Source organism: Electrona antarctica, assembly GCF_951216825.1.
Source record: "Electrona antarctica genome assembly, chromosome: 2".
In the NCBI taxonomy this organism is placed as follows: domain Eukaryota; kingdom Metazoa; phylum Chordata; class Actinopteri; order Myctophiformes; family Myctophidae; genus Electrona; species Electrona antarctica.
Genome location: NC_136807.1, coordinates 52,343,548 through 52,363,547, shown reverse-complemented (window position 1 = coordinate 52,363,547; position 20,000 = coordinate 52,343,548). Strand labels below are relative to the sequence as shown.

Below are 20,000 nucleotides of genomic sequence, written 5' to 3'. Positions count from 1 at the left end.
TCGGGTACCCCCTGGCTATGCGTCGCGTACCCCTAGGGGTCCGCGGACCCCACTTTGGGAACCGCTGGTATAGAGCATATAGCAGTGGCCATGGTTTTCTGACAGCTTGTCTGTGGATAAAGAAATGGGTCAGAGCAGAGGTATCACTGTCTCAGGGGCTCATTGAGTGTCAACCGCAAACAACTTTTTGCAGATATAGTAAAGTTTTGCGACCATGACGGAGGCGCGCCGTCTCTGGTGGCCTCGAGCCACGCGAGGCACCGCCATGCGAGCCAAGCGCGTCACCGCACCGAACGTTGCGACGACCACCAGAGCCCGACTCGGTGCCGGTTCGAGTTGTAATAGTAATAGTAATATTAGTAGGCGACCAAAAATACATGGCACAAAAATGTTGTATTTTTCCAGTTTTTCATGTGTCTATGAGGTGACAGTACTTCATTACACACCCTGGAATCGTTTTTTATGTGCAATGGTATGTATTAACTTTGTATTTAGGGTTTCTTCCTGGAGGCTGAACCCTTGACAGTCAAACCGGCCAATTAAATAAACAGTAATATAGTGACATCAAACTATCAGCCCCTCCCCTAGCCCTTGCCCCTTCATCATACAACTACAGCTGTGGGTGTGGCTTCAGTTCAGGTGGATCACCACCCACCAGGCAAACCAGGCATACGTAATGAACTGGTGGGCGGGGTAAAACTAATTATACCTTCTTATATAACAATGAGACCATATGATCATGTTTTAGGGTGGAAAAAAATCACGGCACTCCATCTTTAAGTTCGGGGGTCCTTGACATGAAAAGAGCACCACTGACATGACATACGTTTTTCCTGAAAACCGTTAGGATTCAGAAGACATTAGCAGAATCGGCACTCGGGTCTAAATGGGTTTTGAGGGATTTGAGTCTAACACAATGGATGAGGAACGGAGAGAGACTTTTTAATGAGAGGGAGGGTCACGCTGCTTTGATAACCACCCCTCCTAATGCACGCACGCAGGCACGGGTCGCACGCAAGGGTCGCACGCACAGGTCGCACGCAGGCACGCACGCACGCACGCACGCACGCACGCACGCACGCACGCACGCACGCACGCACGCACGCACACGCACACGCACACGCACACGCACACACACACACACACACACACACACGTGCGTACACACACACACACACACACACACACACACACACACACACACACACGTGCGTACACACACATACATGCGCGGACGCACACACGCACACACGCACGCGCCACAAAATGTAGGTCATTTTCCTGTCAATCAAGTCTTCAGAATTCCATTCATCTATCAGTATCTAGCTGGCAGCTCTCTCTCTCTCTCTCTCTCTCTCTCTCTCTCTCTCTCTCTCTGAGACCATTCCTGTCTGAATGAGCAGTGCAGGTCGATCTCCGTCTTTTTGTTTGTTTGTTCTATTTATTTCTCTCTCATTTCTCTCAGTCTCTCTCTCTGCCAACAGGGCAGAACTTTCCAAATACCGCTAAAATTACCATTTGGGAATAATAGCAGTAGCATCAGTTCCACCGCCGTCCATCCATCCATCCCGGCATTTAGTCTGCGTGCCTAAGCCCAGCTGAGCGCGAGGTATGGCATTTTGCATGGTCTGGGTGCCTAAAGCCCAGCTGAGCGCGAGGTATGGCATTTAGCGTCAGGTATGTGCACACATAGACATCAAAGGGGGCTTCAGCCCCTGCCCTTTTACCCGTGTGTAAAACAACTGCCCTCTCCAGACCACGAGTGCAGCGTTTACTTATATAGTGAAAGAATGCAAATGCCACTACTTTCCATGCCATACTGGAAGGCATGCATTCAGGAGAATTGCTTTTTCCCCCCCGAAGTCTCCTGAACTTGAACACAGTATTTTGGTGTTGAACACATTTGTTTAGAAATCCATGCCGTATAACGCCGCATCTCCACTAGATAAAGAGTGCTGGGGTTGCGCCCCGAAAATAGCTGATCTACAAGCTCTCAACGCGTCGCAGCGCGACGCGTTGAGAGCTTGTAGATCAGCTATCTTCGCTCTTTTTGTCCAAAAGTGCCCTCTTAACGGGACTTCAGCCCCTGCCTCTCTACCCCTCTCTGGACGTCCCTGTTTATAGCGTGAGCGACCGTGGGTTTAGTCCGCTCCCTCAGGAGGACTGTAATGAACAGGATGGCTAAGCTATAGCTGGCTTTACAGAAGTAAGCGCCACCATTAGCTGTAATGCACTAAGCTAGCTGGCTTTACAGAAGTAAGCGCCACCATTAGCTGTAATGCACTAAGCTAGCTGGCTTTACAGAAGTAAGCGCCACCATTAGCTGTAATGCACTAAGCTAGCTGGCTTTACAGAAGTAAGCGTCACCATTAGCTGTAATGCACTAAGCTAGCTGGCTTTACAGAAGTAAGCGCCACCATTAGCTGTAATGCACTAAGCTAGCTGGCTTTACAGAAGTAAGCGTCACCATTAGCTGTAATGCACTAAGCTAGCTGGCTTTACAGAAGTAAGCGTCACCATTAGCTGTAATGCACTAAGCTAGCTGGCTTTACAGAAGTAAGCGTCACCATTAGCTGTAATGCACTAAGCTAGCTGGCTTTACAGAAGTAAGCGCCACCATTAGCTGTAATGCACTAAGCTAGCTGGCTTTACAGAAGTAAGCGTCACCATTAGCTGTAATGCACTAAGCTAGCTGGCGTTACAGAAGTAAGCATCACCATTAGCTGTAATGCACTAAGCTAGCTGGCTTTACAGAAGTAAGCGCCACCATTAGCTGTAATGCACTAAGCTAGCTGGCTTTACAGAAGTAAGCGCCACCATTAGCTGTAATGCACTAAGCTAGCTGGCTTTACAGAAGTAAGCGCCACCATTAGCTGTAATGCACTAAGCTAGCTGGCTTTACAGAAGTAAGCGCCACCATTAGCTGTAATGCACTAAGCTAGCTGGCTTTACAGAAGTAAGCGTCACCATTAGCTGTAATGCACTAAGCTAGCTGGCTTTACAGAAGTAAGCGTCACCATTAGCTGTAATGCACTAAGCTAGCTGGCTTTACAGAAGTAAGCGTCACCATTAGCTGTAATGCACTAAGCTAACTGGCTTTACAGAAGTAAGCGCCACCATTAGCTGTAATGCACTAAGCTAGCTGGCTTTACAGAAGTAAGCGTCACCATTAGCTGTAATGCACTAAGCTAGCTGGCTTTACAGAAGTAAGCGTCACCATTAGCTGTAATGCACTAAGCTAGCTGGCTTTACAGAAGTAAGCGCCACCATTAGCTGTAATGCACTAAGCTAGCTGGCTTTACAGAAGTAAGCATCACCATTAGCTGTAATGCACTAAGCTAGCTGGCTTTACAGAAGTAAGCGTCACCATTAGCTGTAATGCACTAAGCTAGCTGGCTTTACAGAAGTAAGCGTCACCATTAGCTGTAATGCACTAAGCTATAGCTGGCTTTACAGAAGTAAGCGTCACCATTAGCTGTAATGCACTAAGCTAGCTGGCTTTACAGAAGTAAGCGCCACCATTAGCTGTAATGCACTAAGCTAGCTGGCTTTACAGAAGTAAGCGCCACCATTAGCTGTGACAGGATTTTGGTCAGGATTTTGGTCATGGACAGGATTTTGGTCATGAACATGGTGCCATCCATCCATCCATCTATCCATCTTCAACTGCTTATCCGTAGTCGGGTAGCGGGGGCAACAGCTCCACCAGAGTGTTCCAGACTTCCTCCTGGGGGATCCCGAGACGTTCCAAGGCCAGTGCGTCGATGTGTTTCCTCCAACTGCGCCTTGGTCTGCCCCGGGGTGGGACATGCATCGAGCACCTCCCTAGGGAGACGCCCGAGAGGCATCCTAACTAGATGCCCGAACCACTTAAGCTGGCTCCTTTCCAGGCGAAGAAGCAGCGACTCTACTCCGAGTCTCTCTCGTGTGACTGAACTTCTCACTCTATCTCTAAGGGCTCATTCATAGTCTGGATTTTCGGTGGTGAGGTGACCATTCGCGGCCTTATTCTTTCAGTCATGACCCACACTTCAAGACCATATAGGTGAGAGTAGGACCGAAAATTGCTCGGAACATGAACATGGTGCCACGACTAAAATATATATATATATTAAAAACATATTACACACATACAAACAACAGGAAAGTGTTTTATTTCTTGTGTCTTGGGTCTCTGGTTGCAAAAGGGGTGTTTGCAGAGGATTTCAGTGGTTAATATAGGCAGTCTTCAGAGTAAAGCCAGTGGGTTTCTCCTCCGCAGACGTTTTGCAACGTGTTCCACTTGTGTTCGTTGTCACGCCTTCTGGTTTTTATACATGCTGTTTATCTCTCTTTGTTTTCTCACCACATATTGTTCTTGACAGCCCAGTGTACGGTACAGATTATTTATAATCACGCGTATACACAGAAGCTCATCTGGTTGTTGTTACACTCCACTGGCCAAGACTGTGTGGAATGTTCTCGGGAGCTTTAGCTGCTATTGACATCGTGAAATGTGCCACAGGTGACACACCTGATGAAATACTGTCTCAGCGCGTGATGTGGCATAAACTCACCGCATGCAACCTGACACTATGAGAAAGAATTATTGAGCTTGCTGTAATGGGAAACAGGTTTGCTTTCATATTAATCCCCGTGCAAGTGCGTGTGTGTGTGTGTGTGTGTGTGCGTGTGTGCGTGCCTGCCTGCCTGCCTGCCTGCCTGCGTGCGTGCCTGCATGCCTGCGTGCATGGTCCTGTGTTTGCACGCGCGCCTGAGTGTGATGTCATTCCCGAGCCGTGCTGCTAAATCTATGCCACTTTCATGTTTGATCTCTCCGTCTGCATGCTTTTAGAAGGATGTTAAGTAATTTTATTTTATTTTATTTAAAAAATGCATGAATATTGACATCCTCTAACGAGTCATTATAGGCCATGCAGGGTGTACAGTATGCACAGCCATGCATTAGTCACTCATTAGCAAAACATTAGCTAGTCTTACTGTATTCATGGAGAGAGCACTCAGCCAAGGACAACACAATAACAGATAAGAGAGAGAGAGAGAGAGAATTAGTCGTCTCTCACATCACTGTGTGTGTGTGTGTGTGTGTGTGTGTGTGTGTGTGTGTGTGTGTGTGTGTGTGTGTGTGTGTGTGTGTGTGTGTGTGTGTGTGTGTGTGTGTGCGTGTGCGTGTCTGGGCAGCACAGAAGGTTAGTGTTGAGCTTCGGCTGCTTGGTATTGATCATATAACCCTGACTACACGCCATCTGACGGGTATGGCCACCTCCGGGGTTAAATCTTAACCCGTCATCTGACGGGTTGCGAGGCGTTTTGGCGTGCATCGTGTTAAAAGTAAACTAGCAGGTGTGTGTTTTAACCCCCCATGGATCTGAACATGGATCGGTGACGTGATAGTCAATCTCTGACACGTGAATTAAGCCATATTGGGGCCCGATACCGATATTATATTGGATCGGAATGCATCTCTACACTGTAGCAGTTGTTGTCAGAGTAGTAGCAGGTCAGTCTATGACGTCAGGCATCTACGTACGACACACCAACTTGGCCTACATGTGACATCATGTCTACGTCACACATAGGCCCGCTAACCTATATAAATGCTGACCCACACAGTAGGATTGCATTCCTTCAAGTCATTCATTCAAAGTATTCAGCACTGCATTATTTTATAACAGGGAGAAACCTATACATTACTGTGTGAAATGCTTCGTTGGACGGTGCACCTAAAAGGGCTTCAAGAGACAGCGTATGATGCTGCTGTAGCAGTGGTCCACAAAGTGTACTGCTTTAGAGGAGACTTTATCGAGTCCGAGCGTCGGACTGAAGTGCATGTCTTCAACACAGTGTCTTTATGCTGGATCAAGTTACCCCCAAAGACACCTGGAAGAGGCCAATGCCCCCTTGAGGTTCGCCCCATGTACACCAGCCGCACAGCTGTGCTGATCGACCCTTTCATCTACATCTGGGGGGGAATTACTGACACATTTAACTGCAGCACGGTGCTTTATGCATTTGATGTCGACGACCACAGAATGCTCACACCAAAGGTTTCTGGGACTGTTCCAGAGGGGGTGTACGACTACTCAGCCTGTATCGTTGGGAAGGTCATGTTTATCTATGGAGGGTGGGATTATTGTACTGACACACTAACATCTACAAGTTGGACACCAGCACAATGATTAACACCAGAGGAACTGCACCTCCTGCTACAGGACGTCACTCTGCCACTATCATCGGGACAAAGATGTTTGTATTCGGGGGCTATGGGGACGGCGGTGGCTTCTACAACAACCCCATCCGCGTGTTTGACACAGAGGCCAACCTCTGGATGAACACGCCTTCTGCACAGCTTGTACCAGAAGATCGTTACGGTGATTCAGCTTTTACCTACAATGGAGAGCTGTACATATTTGGCAGGGGAGATAACGACTTCAATGATTTGTGTAAATTCAGTCCAGCAACCTTCACCTGGAAGAAGGTTGAGGCCAAAGGGAATGTTCCATTTTTGAAAACGCATATATCTATAAGTAGGCGCATGCTATTCTGTGGCATGGTGGGAGATCGTATCATCCTCTTTGGAAGACAAGCATCGTCATCCACTACAGTCCATGATGACCTGTATGTCTTAGACATGAGTCCTAGCCTGAAGACCTTATGCAAGCTGGTAGTTATTCAGCACGGGCTGGACCAGTCTGAACTCCCACACAACATCAGGTGGGAACTGGCAGCCATGAAACTGCAACAGCCAATAGAAAAAAATAACTTTTAGCTTCTTTAATAGCTTCTTTTATATGGTCATCTCTTGCCTACAAGTTGTTTTTTTCCCCCCAATAGGGAATGCAAGGCTGATGTCACAGTAGGCTGTCACGCCTACCGGCACCATTGTGATTGTGATGGCCTACAAGCCCTACTACATATTAGATCTGCATCAAGTGTATAAAGTTGGTGTCTAGTGCACGGTGCTAGAGCTCTTTCAGTTCGCCAAAATGGGATTTATTAAGCCTACTTGAGTAGCCTACTGTTGTGTGAAATACAACAAGTAGGCTTCTCACCATAAACAAGGTCAGAATAAAGGGGATAAAATAAATAATGGACTAACAACGTTTCACCGGCGCATTCATCTCACTGCCGCCTGAGTGTGACTCTCTCTCTCTCGCGCTATATTATGGATATATAACTATTCTCTCCCTCTCTCTGTCTCTCTCTGTCTCTCATATATCTCACACACGCGTCTGTGAGTAGATCGGCGACCCGTTTCTTACCTGCTGCTCCATCTGTCTGTCAAACCACCACCTCGGTCATTTCATTATTTAATATCTCCGACCGACGGCGACAGTCAATGAGAGTCAAGCTCGGCTATATTAGGTGGCTAACACAACAAACTAGCCTGCAACATAAAACCTCTATTTATTTACTGCAGAGAGAACACATGTTTGCAGTTTGCCTGATGATCTCTCTTGTGGTGTTTCCCCATCTCCCTTCTTCCATAAGGATATAATATGTCCATGTGCGTCGTGCACAACTCCACTCATCTAGTAAGTTGTAAACATTGTCAACATGCATCGCGCCTCTTTTATCTAGCTGTGTGTTACCATAGAGTTGTTTTACTTTACACACACACACACACACACACACACACACACACACACACACACACACACACACACACACACACACACACACACACACACACACACACACACACACACACACACACACACACACGATTCTGCATCGATGTGGTGATGTGACATAATCGATGCGTTTGCTGTTGATTTTCCTCTGAAGGCATTCCAGCCTTCCAGGCAATGTTACCTGTTAGCTAAGCTTCATGCGTTAGCTTTCTGCTTCTTTCTGAGTCTGACTGGGACAGCGACTAGTCTGGGACAGATCGAGTGACTGAGACTCTGAGAGTCATAAAGTCATTATTTCTTAAGAACAATTTCAAAGCGGAGATTTGATTCGGAGTCTCTTGCTCTCTTCTTCATCTGTGATTTACAACAGCTGGTCATCACAATACATCGCGGATGCGTTCGCGCACCTCTCCCGTACACTCTCAGTAACCTCAGTAGTTAATTTAACTCTGAGTCAGAGTTAAATGAACACTCGTGTTTTTAGTGTGTAAAAACCTCAATGAGAAGTGCCCTTCTCAGAAAGTCCCTAGTATAATTAGGGTAGGCTATACTATATTTTTATTGTCCATTTTATTTTCTTGACAAGTGACAAAGCACCCATAGGTTTTTAGTTCTGCTTGGGGGGGAAACAGTGTCATAGGACTTGAAATAATAAATATGTTCATTCAGTCAGAACTATTCTGGGTTTTGTTTTAATAGTCATGATAATGAATAATGATATACTGTATTTGGTTAAGTCAAAGCTATGTTAAATCCATCTTTGCCCACTACTAGTATTTGTTACCGTCAGGTGTGCTAATACTACACAGATTAATATACATTTACAAATAGCCTATATCTTTATAATTTTTTATATATATTTGAATGTATTATCAGTTATCGGCATCGGTCTTGAGAAGCAGGATGTTATCAATATCGGTTAAAAAAAGTAATGGTGATGGGCCATGGTGGTCTGCTGGCCCTGCAATATGAGTACTTTTACTTTTAGTACTTTATGTACATTTTGATGCCGATACTTTTGTACTTTTACTCAAGTACATTTTAAATTCCATACTTTTACTTGTAACGGAGTAGTTCTAAATTGCAGTATTGGTACTTTTACTTAAGTAAAACAACTGAGTACTTTTTCCACCAATGTATGCCTATCCGTTGGCCAGGTATAGTAGTGACTCATCACAGCCAAAATGGCACACCCCCCGAATTAGCATACCAAAGGTGCGAGGTTTGCAAGCCCTATTATTCTTTATAAGTATTGTTCATTATTGTCTATTATACAGTCTATTCTCCCCTCAGGGGTAGCGGGTGGGTGGGTGGGTGGGTATGTGTTATTGTCGTTGTTTTTTTGTTTTGTTTTGTTTTTGTGTACTATGTTCCTTGTATGTCTTGTATTTAAAAAAATGGAAAAAACCCAATAAAACATCATAAAAAAAAAAATAGAAAACATAACAGCCCATAAAAAATCGAGGAAACGTAAAAAGTAAAGCAGTGTCCTGAACTCCTCTCTCCCACACACTAACCACACCGTGGATGCAGATAAGAGAGAAGACACCAAACAAAGAGTCCTTTTAATTTACACACCCTCCACTGACACGACTAACTAATGTTTAACTAGACACAATGAGGCAACGGGAAAACAAAGTGTCCTCGTTGGTTTGGTTTCAGGGGAAGTGCAAAAGGGATTCTACAGCAGTTTTAGCCGTAGGACGAAACTCAACATGTGACCTAAGTTACAAGGCCACAGCTGCAAAGACAACAATATAAATTATCGGCCAGTGCATTTTTTAATGGGATCGTGACATAATTCTTTTTTTATTTATTATTATTTTTTTTTCTGAGCTCAATTGCACCCAAAAACCGAACTGAACTTTTCTGTGGTCTGGGGATTTTTTTTGGCTCAGATTTTCCTGTGGACTGTTATGTGAGAGTCCACAAATCCCATATATGACATAATTTGCCAGCAGATGTAACTGCTGAGGCCCGTTTGGCTGTTTTCATTGCAGCTCAAAAGGCTTCAGAACACACAGAGAAAACCCCAGGCCACAATGTTCAAAGTTCAGGTTGTGTGGGTGTAATTGAGGTCATAAAAACCTAAAAGAAAATTAAAAATTAATGAAAATTAATGTCATGAAACCTTTAAACGCCATAATTAATAATAATAATAATAATAATAATAATAATAATAATAATAATAATAATAATAATAAGAATAATAAGAATAAGAATAAGAATAAGAATAATAAATAATACAACTTTATTTGTATAGCACCTTTCATGACAGGACATGCAGCTCAAAGTGCTTTACAGAGCAATGGAGAAAGAAAGAAAAGAAAAGCAAGGCATAACACATTAAAAACTAGAAAAAGTGCCCTTCTGGGCACAGGTCTCCACCAGGAGGATAGGAGTGTGAGTGTGATGTTTGGAAAAATGTTTAGGAGCAATATAAACGTGTGTGTGCGCGTGCGTACATGCGTGCGTGTGTGTGACGTGGCTTGGCCTGTTGTAGCGCCACCATGAGGCTGATTTGAAAACTGTCAAGTGGCATTTCTTCCAAAGCCTAGTGGGAATATGCATGCACGATTTGTACAAAACGGGTACAAAGCGGGCTACTCCTGAAAAGTTTAGAAGCCAATCGTAGCCAATGAGGGTGGATTATGAGAAATCAAACAAACATGACTATGGAGAGCATGTGTACCGATTTGCGTGAAATTTGGATAAAATCTGAAGGAGTAGTATTAGAAAATGTGTTTTTCTAATATCGGCCTCCTGGTGGCGCTATAAAGAGCAGATGTGAAAAATTCCAGGCAAAGGTTTTTCCTTGGCCTCTAGGGAGTTGGCATACAAAGTTATAGCGCCACCATGAGGCTGAGTTGAAAATGTTCATGTGGCATTTCTTCCTCGGCCTAGTAGTGGGAATGTGCGTGCACAATTTCACGGAAATCACACGATGTGTTCATGATTTGCAGCATTTTGTTTGAAACTGAGCACGCTTTGGAAGCCAATCTTAGCCAATCAGGATGGAGTCTGAGAAACCTGAAAGACCCGTTTCGTTGAATGGCTCTAGAGAGACTGTGTACCAATTTGCGTGATGTTTGGACAAAATCTGTAGGTGTACTGTCCAAAAACTTGTTTTGCACAAAGCAGCCTCCTGGTGGCGCTATAACAGGCCGTTCTGGAAATTTTGGGGCAGAGGTTCATCGTTGGCATCCAGGGAGTGTGTGTGCAAAATTTGGCATCGACCGGGTTAACGGTGCCGGAGATTAGCTGATCACAGACGGACGGACGGACGGAGTGCAAAACATACTCTCCCCCCATGCCTTCGGCCTGGTGGAGACAATAATAGCAGTAATGCAATACAGTGAGGACATGAATAACAAAAAAAATGTAAAGATCAATTAAAAGCAAGAGTGTAGAAGTGGGTCTTGAGCTGTACTGTGCGTCTACAGACATTTAGCTGTCGCGCTTTGATTCACCTTAAAACGCGCACACACACACACGCACACACACACACACACACACACACACACACACACACACACACACACACACACACACACACACGCACACACACGCACACACACACACACACACACACACACCCACGATGCAGACACTGCGGTTTGATAAGTCCGTGAGTCACGGTGGCTATCTCTCATACCGACGTCTGGGTTTCTATATACCGACTTCCTCAATCACTGTTTTATCTGCAGCGGGCAAATAAATATAGTCTCCTTCTCTGAGCAAACTGGAGACTAGGTGCAGTACACCAGGGGTTCTCAACCCGTGGGTCGCGACCCCTCGGGGGGGTCGCCAAATTATTTTAGGGGGTCCCCAAATTATAAAAAAAAAAAAAAAAAAAGATTTTGTTTTTTAATTTTTTTTTTACGATTTTTCAAAAATAGCAGACCTACAAGCTCGTAGCGCGCCACTCGGTGGCGCGCTATGAGCTTGTAGATCTGCTATTTTTCAATAGCTAAATTATAACAATGCTTAAAACACCAAAAGGGGTTCCCGCCCAAAATGGGTTAAGGTTATTGTAGCAGTCAATTTATATTGGGGGTCGGGAGGGGGCGGGGCGGGGGTCCCGAGACGTTGCCAAAGCATTTTCGGGGGTCCCCGGCCAAAAACGTTGAGAACCCCTGCAGTACACGACACAGCATTACCTTCTAGTAGTTGGTCTCAAACTGGAGACAAACTGGAGACCTATGGAGGTCACAGGTCACAGAACGTATACTCAAGATGAAGCTGTTGTTGGCAGCATCTTCATGCGTGCGTGCTCCATGTTCAGACCAGCTGCTGCTAACATGTCTGTCCGTGTCTAATGTGTGAATTGTGCGTGCGTGCGTGCGTGCGTGCGTGCGTGCGTGCGTGCGTGCGTGCGTGCGTGCGTGCGTCTAATGTGTGAATTGATGTTCTAATAGGCCATGTTTATGCAAAGAGCAGATGGTGTGTCGTCCCCCCTCCCCAACCCAAACACAAAGAGGCGAGGAGGAGAGGGGGGGGGGGGGGGGGGGTCCCTGGGGGGTCGCGCCTGCAGATGTTAACCCCTCCCTCCCCTCCCTCCCCTCCCTGGGGGCACGGTGGACGGGTGTGAGGGGTGATGATCGCCTGCTGAACGCCGTTTAACAACCGGGTGGGAGTGAGAGGTCATCATCTGCATGCTGGCTTGTGGTGGATGTTTTTTTTTTTGGTAAACATTTAAGTGTTGCCACAGACGTACAAAATGAGCGGACAAATACTGCATAAACACATTAAGAGCTATAGCCCTGAATGACCATAACAGGCCTGTACCTCTGAGAGTGTTCACATGGAACCAAATGGACCCTTATATACCGTGGCCAACATGTCAATGTGAGGGTCCTTGTCATGAAAAATGTTGAGGATCACTGCCTTACGGGACTGTAAGTCCCATAATGGAAGTTACACAGTTCAGACTCGTATTTCACGACTGTAACAATACTGTGTGTGTATGTCTGTGTCTGTGTCTGTGCGTGCATGTGTGTCTGTGCGTGCGTGTGTGTGTGTGCGTGCGTGTGTCTCCGTCTCTCAGGCTCAGCACAGGGATGCGTTCGTCCAGGAGCGTTACGGTCAGTACGACCTCAGCGACCCCTTCCTGGCTCTGCAGCGCGACAGCGCGGTGGAGGAACGCCAACCGCACGCGCACCACCACGGGTAGGTCTGTCCGTCGCACCATTATGACATCATACTCGCGCACCACCCCGGGTAGGACCGTCCGTCGCACCATTATGACATCATACACGCGCACCACCCCGGGTAGGACCGTCCGTCGCACCATTATGACATCATACACGCGCACCACCCCGGGTAGGACTGTCCGTCGCACCATTATGACATCATACACGCGCACCGCGTGAATCTCGTTTGCGTCCGAGCATAGGCATGGCTGAGGCACATGGTAACGCCCCGCCTGCCTATGGGGACAAACCAATAGAAGTCTATGTAGGAGAGCCGCCATTGGACTGAAGCCCCATGAAGTGAACGGAGTTTGCGTAACTCTGTCTATACTCTATGGCTCTGGGTAGGCCAATCAGAGGCGGGCGGGGCGTCACCATGTCTATGCTCAGACGCACTGTCACCATTGTGACATCATACACACGCACCACCCTACGTGCAGTATTTGATTTGGCCTTTGTTCTAGACTAGAGGTACTAGAAACTGTTGATTTATTGATGCATGTTTACATTTTTTATTTAATTTATTTGTTTTGTTGGTGAAAACTGATTAAATAATCTGTATTATTTTGAGACCGTTCCGATACCGATATGGCCGATTCCTATTGGCTACCGATTATAGCATGCATCTCTAGTTGGTACTCGAACCCATTTAGGCCTGACGTCGAAATTTAAAAAAAAAAAAATCTGAAAAACCTCGTGTTTCTGTATCAGTGGTGCTCAATATATCATGTCAAGGACCCCAAAAATGATATGTAATTGGCCACCGACCCCCATCTGAAAATATGTTGTTCCAGGGACCTCCCCAGAAGCAAATATTTGAGTTAATAAAAACGTTCGCTCTGAAAGAAAATATATTCAAAGATTTGCGCCACATTTTCACGATTTTTCAAAAATAGCAGACCTACTGTACAAGCTTGTAGATCTGCTATTTTCCAATAGCCAAAGTATAACATAATGCTTTAAACACCAAAAGGGGTTCCCGCCCTGAGAATGGGCTAAACAGACATAGGGACACACAAAGCTACATGACGGAGAGGTGTGCCCACCGGCACCGCTCAGAAATGATGAAATGTGTCAGTGATTTATTTGTGTAAGTCATTTGTCATACAGTATCTGCCCTTTGCAGTTTGTGATTACGAAAAAGCAAACACAAAAACACATAATTAAATCATCTGTGTGAAAATGAATGGTCATTTAAATGTGTTTTTTTTTTTCTTACATTTTTATCCCACGATTTTGTAACCCATTTTTCATGTTTTAATGGTGAAACAGCGCCACCCAGGGACCCAACCCTCTGGTCTGTGTATTAATCATAATTTAAATGTGTTTAACGGTGAAACAGCGCCACCCAAACCCTCTGACCTATAGTGTGTATTAATGGTCATTTAAATGTGTTTTAATGGTGAAACAGCGCCACCCAGGGGCCCAACCCTCTGACCTATAGTGTGTATTAATGGTCATTTAAATGTGTTTTAATGGTGAAACAGCACCACCCAGGGGCCCAACCCGCTGGCGGTGCTCAAGCTGGTCATGGCGCACTGCAAGAGGATGCAGGAGAGGATGATGGGACAGCTAACGGCCGCAGAGAGCAGACACAGGCGGGTAAGGAGAGGAGAGACCATGCTACTATAGCATACTACTTGCGGGTCCATTTGGTTTCATTTTACGCTCTCAAGAGTTCAACTATTGTTACACATCTGCATTGCTTCATTTACAAGAAGTCTACACAATTCAACGTTTGCCTGTTATCTCTCCTAATGGTATACCAACATCAATACAGCATGGAATTGTGGACAAAATATTGTCGGCAACGACAACAAAATATTCGCTAGTTTAATAGTTTGGGATCTGAGAGGCTAAATGTCATCAGATGGTGGTCCGTGGCTCAAATACCCAATACATAATGGGACTTGATATGAAAAGGGTTGAAAACCACAGTCACTATACAAGTAAGACGCGCGAACGCGAGAAGCGAACGCAGCTCGTAAATTGCAAAAACAACAATTAGAATAAATTACGTAATTTTGTAAGGTTTTTTTTAAGTTCTCTTTTTTTGTGTTTAAGTTTTTTTTTTAAGTTAAGTTTTTTTTAAGTTTTTCTTTCCTTTTAAAGTTTTTCCTTTTTAAGTTTTTTTTTTAAGTTAAGTTTTTTTTTAAGTTTTTCTTTCCTTTTAAAGTTTTTCCTTTTTAAGTTTTTTTTTTAAGTTAAGTATTTTTTTAAGTTAAGTTTTTTTTAAAGTTTTTCTTTCCTTTTACAGTTTTTCCTTTTTAAGGTTTTTTTTTAAGTTAAGTATTTTTTTAAGTTAAGTTTTTTTTAAGTTTTTCTTTCCTTTTAAAGTTTTTCCTTTTTAAGTTTTTTTTTTAAGTTAGGTTTTTTTTGTAAGTTAAGTTTTTTTTAAGTTAAGTTTTGTGTGTGTGTGTGTGTGTGTGTGCTTGTGTGCGTGCGTGCGTGAGTGTGTGTGTGTGTGTGTGCATGTGTGTGTGTGTTTTTGTGTGTGATACAGCTGCGCCCTCTGGTGGTGGGCGGGTGGTGTTACAGCGGGACAGACACACAGACACACACACAGACATGATCTGCTGGGTCTCATAGTAAATGCTCACTGCGTTCGCAACTAATAGACCATACTACTATACTAATAGACCATTTATACCAATGTCGCAGAGAGCAGACATAGATATTTAAAAAATCACACCCGTGTGAACTGAGTGGTGTAAGGTCTTATATAGACTGATCAGCTGTGGTCTGACGTAATGTCTGACGTAATGAAATCACACCCGTGTGAACTGGGTGACCATAGCAACCATGCTAATTTTTTGGTACGAACAGACAGACAGACAAACAGACAGACAGACACGTAAACTAACAAAGCCAGTTGTAGGAGTGGTTTACACCACTCAAAAATAGATGCCTCATTATTGGCCGCTGCAGTTCGTTGGAGCGATGTGTGTTGAAGGAGGGGCGGAAGAATTGACACTGGGGGAGGAAGTACGCCAGAAGTGTGGAAGGCACGTTACGTCACGCTGCCACTCAAGTGATTACTGGCCAATCACAGCGCATCTTTTCCGGGACTTATCAGACCCGGACATGCGCTCTGTGAGTGTGACGCACACTCATGCTAAAACTAAATGAAAACTATTCAAGAGACTATATGACTAAAACTAAAATTTAAATTTGCTGCTAAAAACAACAACACTGAAACACAGTTTTTGGGCTGTTTTCACCGGCGGGGGGGAAGGGTTTTGCTGTTCGGGGCGCTGACCAGCCTGCGCGGGAGCTCTCCTGGCGTCTCGTTACGCTAGCCTGGCTAATAAGCCAGACAAATATCACACTGTCGGCAGGCAATTATCTTTTTTTGCCAATGGCTGATTCGGTCTGGCTTATTAGCCAGGCTATAGTTACGCAGCGGGTTGAATGTAATGCACTTTGGATTAGGGCATTAAGCAACTAGTCGACTCTTCAACTAGTCGACTAGTAAATCCACTAGTCGACCTTGTTGGTACTAGTTGATAAGAAAAAGAGGCCTCAAGATCAGGTAGATTATAGTTATAGTCACCAATGTACACAGTTTTTAAATGTACAAATATTTATTTCCAAAAAAGAAAAAAAAAAGAAAAAAGAAAAGGGGGGGGGGGGGGGGGGGTGTTACATAATAGGTAGTTAAACAACTAGTCGACTAGTAAACTAGGCCACTAGTCAACTAATAAAAACGACTAGAAGTGAATGCCCTACTTTGGATATAAGGATCTGGATAAATGCACCATTATGTGATGAACAAAAGGACGGATCAACTTCATAGTTTCCTGTAAAGCAGCAGGAGTGAACCTGCTGAGATGAAATATGAGTCATCCGTTGCTTACTAAAGGAGCTGTGATGATAAGATGATTAGTCATCATTATATCCTCTCTCTGGGTCTCAGAGCTTTAACGCATTCTAGGCGGGAACCCCTTTTGGTGTTTTAAGCATCATGTTATACTTTAGCTATTGAAAAATAGCAGATCTACAAGCTCATAGCTCAGAGCTTGTAGATCTGCTATTTTTGAAAAATCGTGAAAATGTGGCGTAAATCTTTGAATATATTATTCTTTCACAGCGAACGTTTTAACTCTTTAAATCTTTGCTTCTGAGGGGTTCCTGGAATAACATTTTTTCAGATGGGGGTCGGCGGCCAATTACATATCATTTTTGGGGTCCTTGACATGAAATATTGAGCACCACTGATACAGAAACATGAGGTATTTCAGAAAACTCTCAGGATTTAGAAGACATATTTAAAATGTCGACGTCAGGACTAAATGGTTTAAGAGTCCCACTAGGCCTCCAGTTGAACTGTGATGATTAGTCATATCCTCTCTCTCTCTCTCTCTCTCTCTCTCTCTCTCTCTCTCTCTGAGGTTTTACAGAGCAGAGCAGACTGTTTCAGAGTCTCAAACCTTTTCATGTCAAGGACCCCCAAATTGACACTTATAGAGGGTATGCGCTTGACATCATCACCAAACCCAGAAGTTATGCAGGAATGCCTACTGAGTGGCAAAAAAAACTACTTTCTGGACTTGACAGCCCATACATCCAAACAGAAATGTCCTATCTGATTGCATTAAACGGCATTAAACAATGTTAAACTCACTTTGCATGTTGCTTTGCCACTCGATTTGCCACTCAATGTGCCATTCACTTTAAGCATGCACATACCCTCTATTAGCCCACGGACCCCCGTTTGAAAAAATATGCCACCAGGGGGACCCCCCATAAGAGAATATTTTTACGGCCCCAGCAGTGATTCTCAAGCATTTTAATTTCAAGGACCCCCCAGTTTGACATGCATTAGTCTATACAGACCCCCCATTTAATGGCATTTCTATCTCTGGGAGCCCAATTTGTATTGTAAAATCAGTGTCAGTGTTCCATTTGTACACTCTCTGAGTTAGAGACCCATAAGGGTCCATTTGGTTCCATTTGTACACTCTCTGAGTTAGAGACCCATAAGGGTCCATTTGGTTCCATTTGTACACTCTCTGAGTTAGAGACCCATAAGGGTCCATTTGGTTCCATTTGTACACTCTCTGAGTTAGAGACCCATAAGGGTCCATTTGGTTCCATTTGTACACTCTCTGAGTTAGAGACCCATAAGGGTCCATTTGGTTGCAAAGTTTTCTGAAAGTTTTCAGTGGTTTCTCAAATGTTTTCATGTCAAGGACTCAATTATACGTATAATTGGCAGCCCGCCGACCCCCATCAGAAAATATGTTGTTCCAGCAGGTTGTTCTCCCAGAAGCAAAGATATGAGCTAAAACAAAATAGCAGAGCTTGTTAGCTTGTGGATCTGCTATTTTCCAATAGCTAAAGTTTAAAATAATGGTTAAAAGTGGTTCAAAGCTAAGGTTAATGTTCCTCTAAGGCCTCCAGTTGAACTGTGATGATAAGGCAGCTGCATACATACCGTATTATCCACTCTTTAACCCATTCAGGGCGGGAACCCCTTTTGGTGTTTTAAGTATTATGTTATACTTTATATTGAAACAATAGCAGATCTACAAGCTTGTTGCGCTACGAGCTTGTAGATCATGCTATATTTTTGAGAAATCTTGAAAATGTGGCGCAAATCATTGAATATATATTCTTTCAAAGTTGTTTTAACTCATATCTTTGCTTCTGGGAGGAGGTCCCTGGAACAACATATTTTCAGATGGGGGGCTAAATACAGATAATTCTGGGGGTCCTTGACATGGAAAAGGTTGAGCACCACTGACACAGAAACATGTAGGGTTTTTCAGAAAACGATGGATTAACACATTTTGGGCGGGAACCCCTTTTGGTGTTTTAAAGCATTACATTATACTTTAGCTATTGAAAAATAGCAGACCTACAAGCTCGTAGTGCGGCACGAGTGCCGCGCTACGAGCTTGTAGGTCTGCTATTTTTGAAAAATCGTGAAAATGTGGCCCAAATGTTGGAATCTAACTGTCTAAATGGATTAAGCCCTGCAGGGTGTGTCCTGATGATGTCTGCCTGCCTACATTACCCAGCATCCACTTCAACCACGTCTGAAGCATCGTGGCACGCATGCATGAGCATGCGTGCGTGCCACGCACACACGCACCCACCCACCAGTGTTGTTTTCGTCGACTAAAACTAAGACAAAAAATGTTCGTCGACTACCTTTCTTCACTGACGAAAACTAAACGGAAACTAAATGAAAACTAAGCTATGATGACTAAAACTAAGACTAAAGACTAAAAACTAATACTGACAATTTCGTCAACAAATAAAAACTAGACAAAAATGTTAGGAAGGGACTAGTGGACAAGAGATCTAGTATAAGTTATTTTACTATTAGTTGCATGCTGAAAATAGCAGATCTATGTACAAGCTCACAAGATTGGCTATTTTCAGCAAGTGTAAAAACAGTCATTACGACAGCAAAATACATTTTGTTCGACTAAATCAACTGTAGATTTAGTCGACTAAAATCTTATGATAAAAGTCAACTAGACATTCCAGGTGACTAAAATGTGACTAAAACTAAATGAAAACTATTCAAGAGACTATGACTAAAACTAAAATCAAAATTTGCTGCCAAAAACAACACACCCACCCATGCTAGCACTATAATATCTAATGATAAATGCACCTCTGTGCGTGTGTCTCTCTGTGTGTGTGTACATGTATCTGATGTAACTTCAAATTCAACACACACACATTGCACACCACCACCACACGGAGCGCAGTGCCCGGCCTCGAGTCGGTCGGATACACGGTTGTCCGGAACCGCCACAAAAGGCTATATGCCAGTGGACCTAATGAGCCTATATGGCCAGGCCCATATATCACATTTGCAACATGACTATTCTTAGATGCCTACCGTATTTTAGATAAATAAATAAAATAATATTTTACTAATGTATCTTGTTCTGTGTCTGTTTGTGATCTTACCTTGTTCTCATTGGCGTGGGTGTGGTTTTTCTTTGGCGTGGGGGGCGTGGCTACAGGTGATCACCGATCTGGAGGAGGAGAAGAGGCGGCGAGCCCTGGACGTGGCGCAGGGTGATGACATCACCAGCATTCTGCAGAGCGAGAGAGACAAGCTGTTACAGCAGGTACAATATATACGCATGATTTATGTCTCTATACTGCCTCCTCCTGGCCAGAGACAAACTGTTACAGCAGGTACTGTATT

The 20,000-nt window shown here is 44.1% G+C and overlaps 1 protein-coding gene across 1 annotated transcript in view; it reads left to right on the top strand.

Annotated features, from left to right (window-relative positions):
* Positions 1–20,000, top strand: part of cttnbp2nlb (CTTNBP2 N-terminal like b) — a 420,337-nt gene that overhangs the window by 31,711 nt on the left and 368,626 nt on the right. Inside the window, exons 3-5 of the mRNA XM_079516520.1 lie at positions 12,682–12,803; positions 14,314–14,428; positions 19,813–19,920. Of these exons, the coding sequence (XP_079372646.1) occupies positions 12,682–12,803; positions 14,314–14,428; positions 19,813–19,920 (345 nt within the window). The remainder of the gene's footprint in view (positions 1–12,681; positions 12,804–14,313; positions 14,429–19,812; positions 19,921–20,000) is intronic.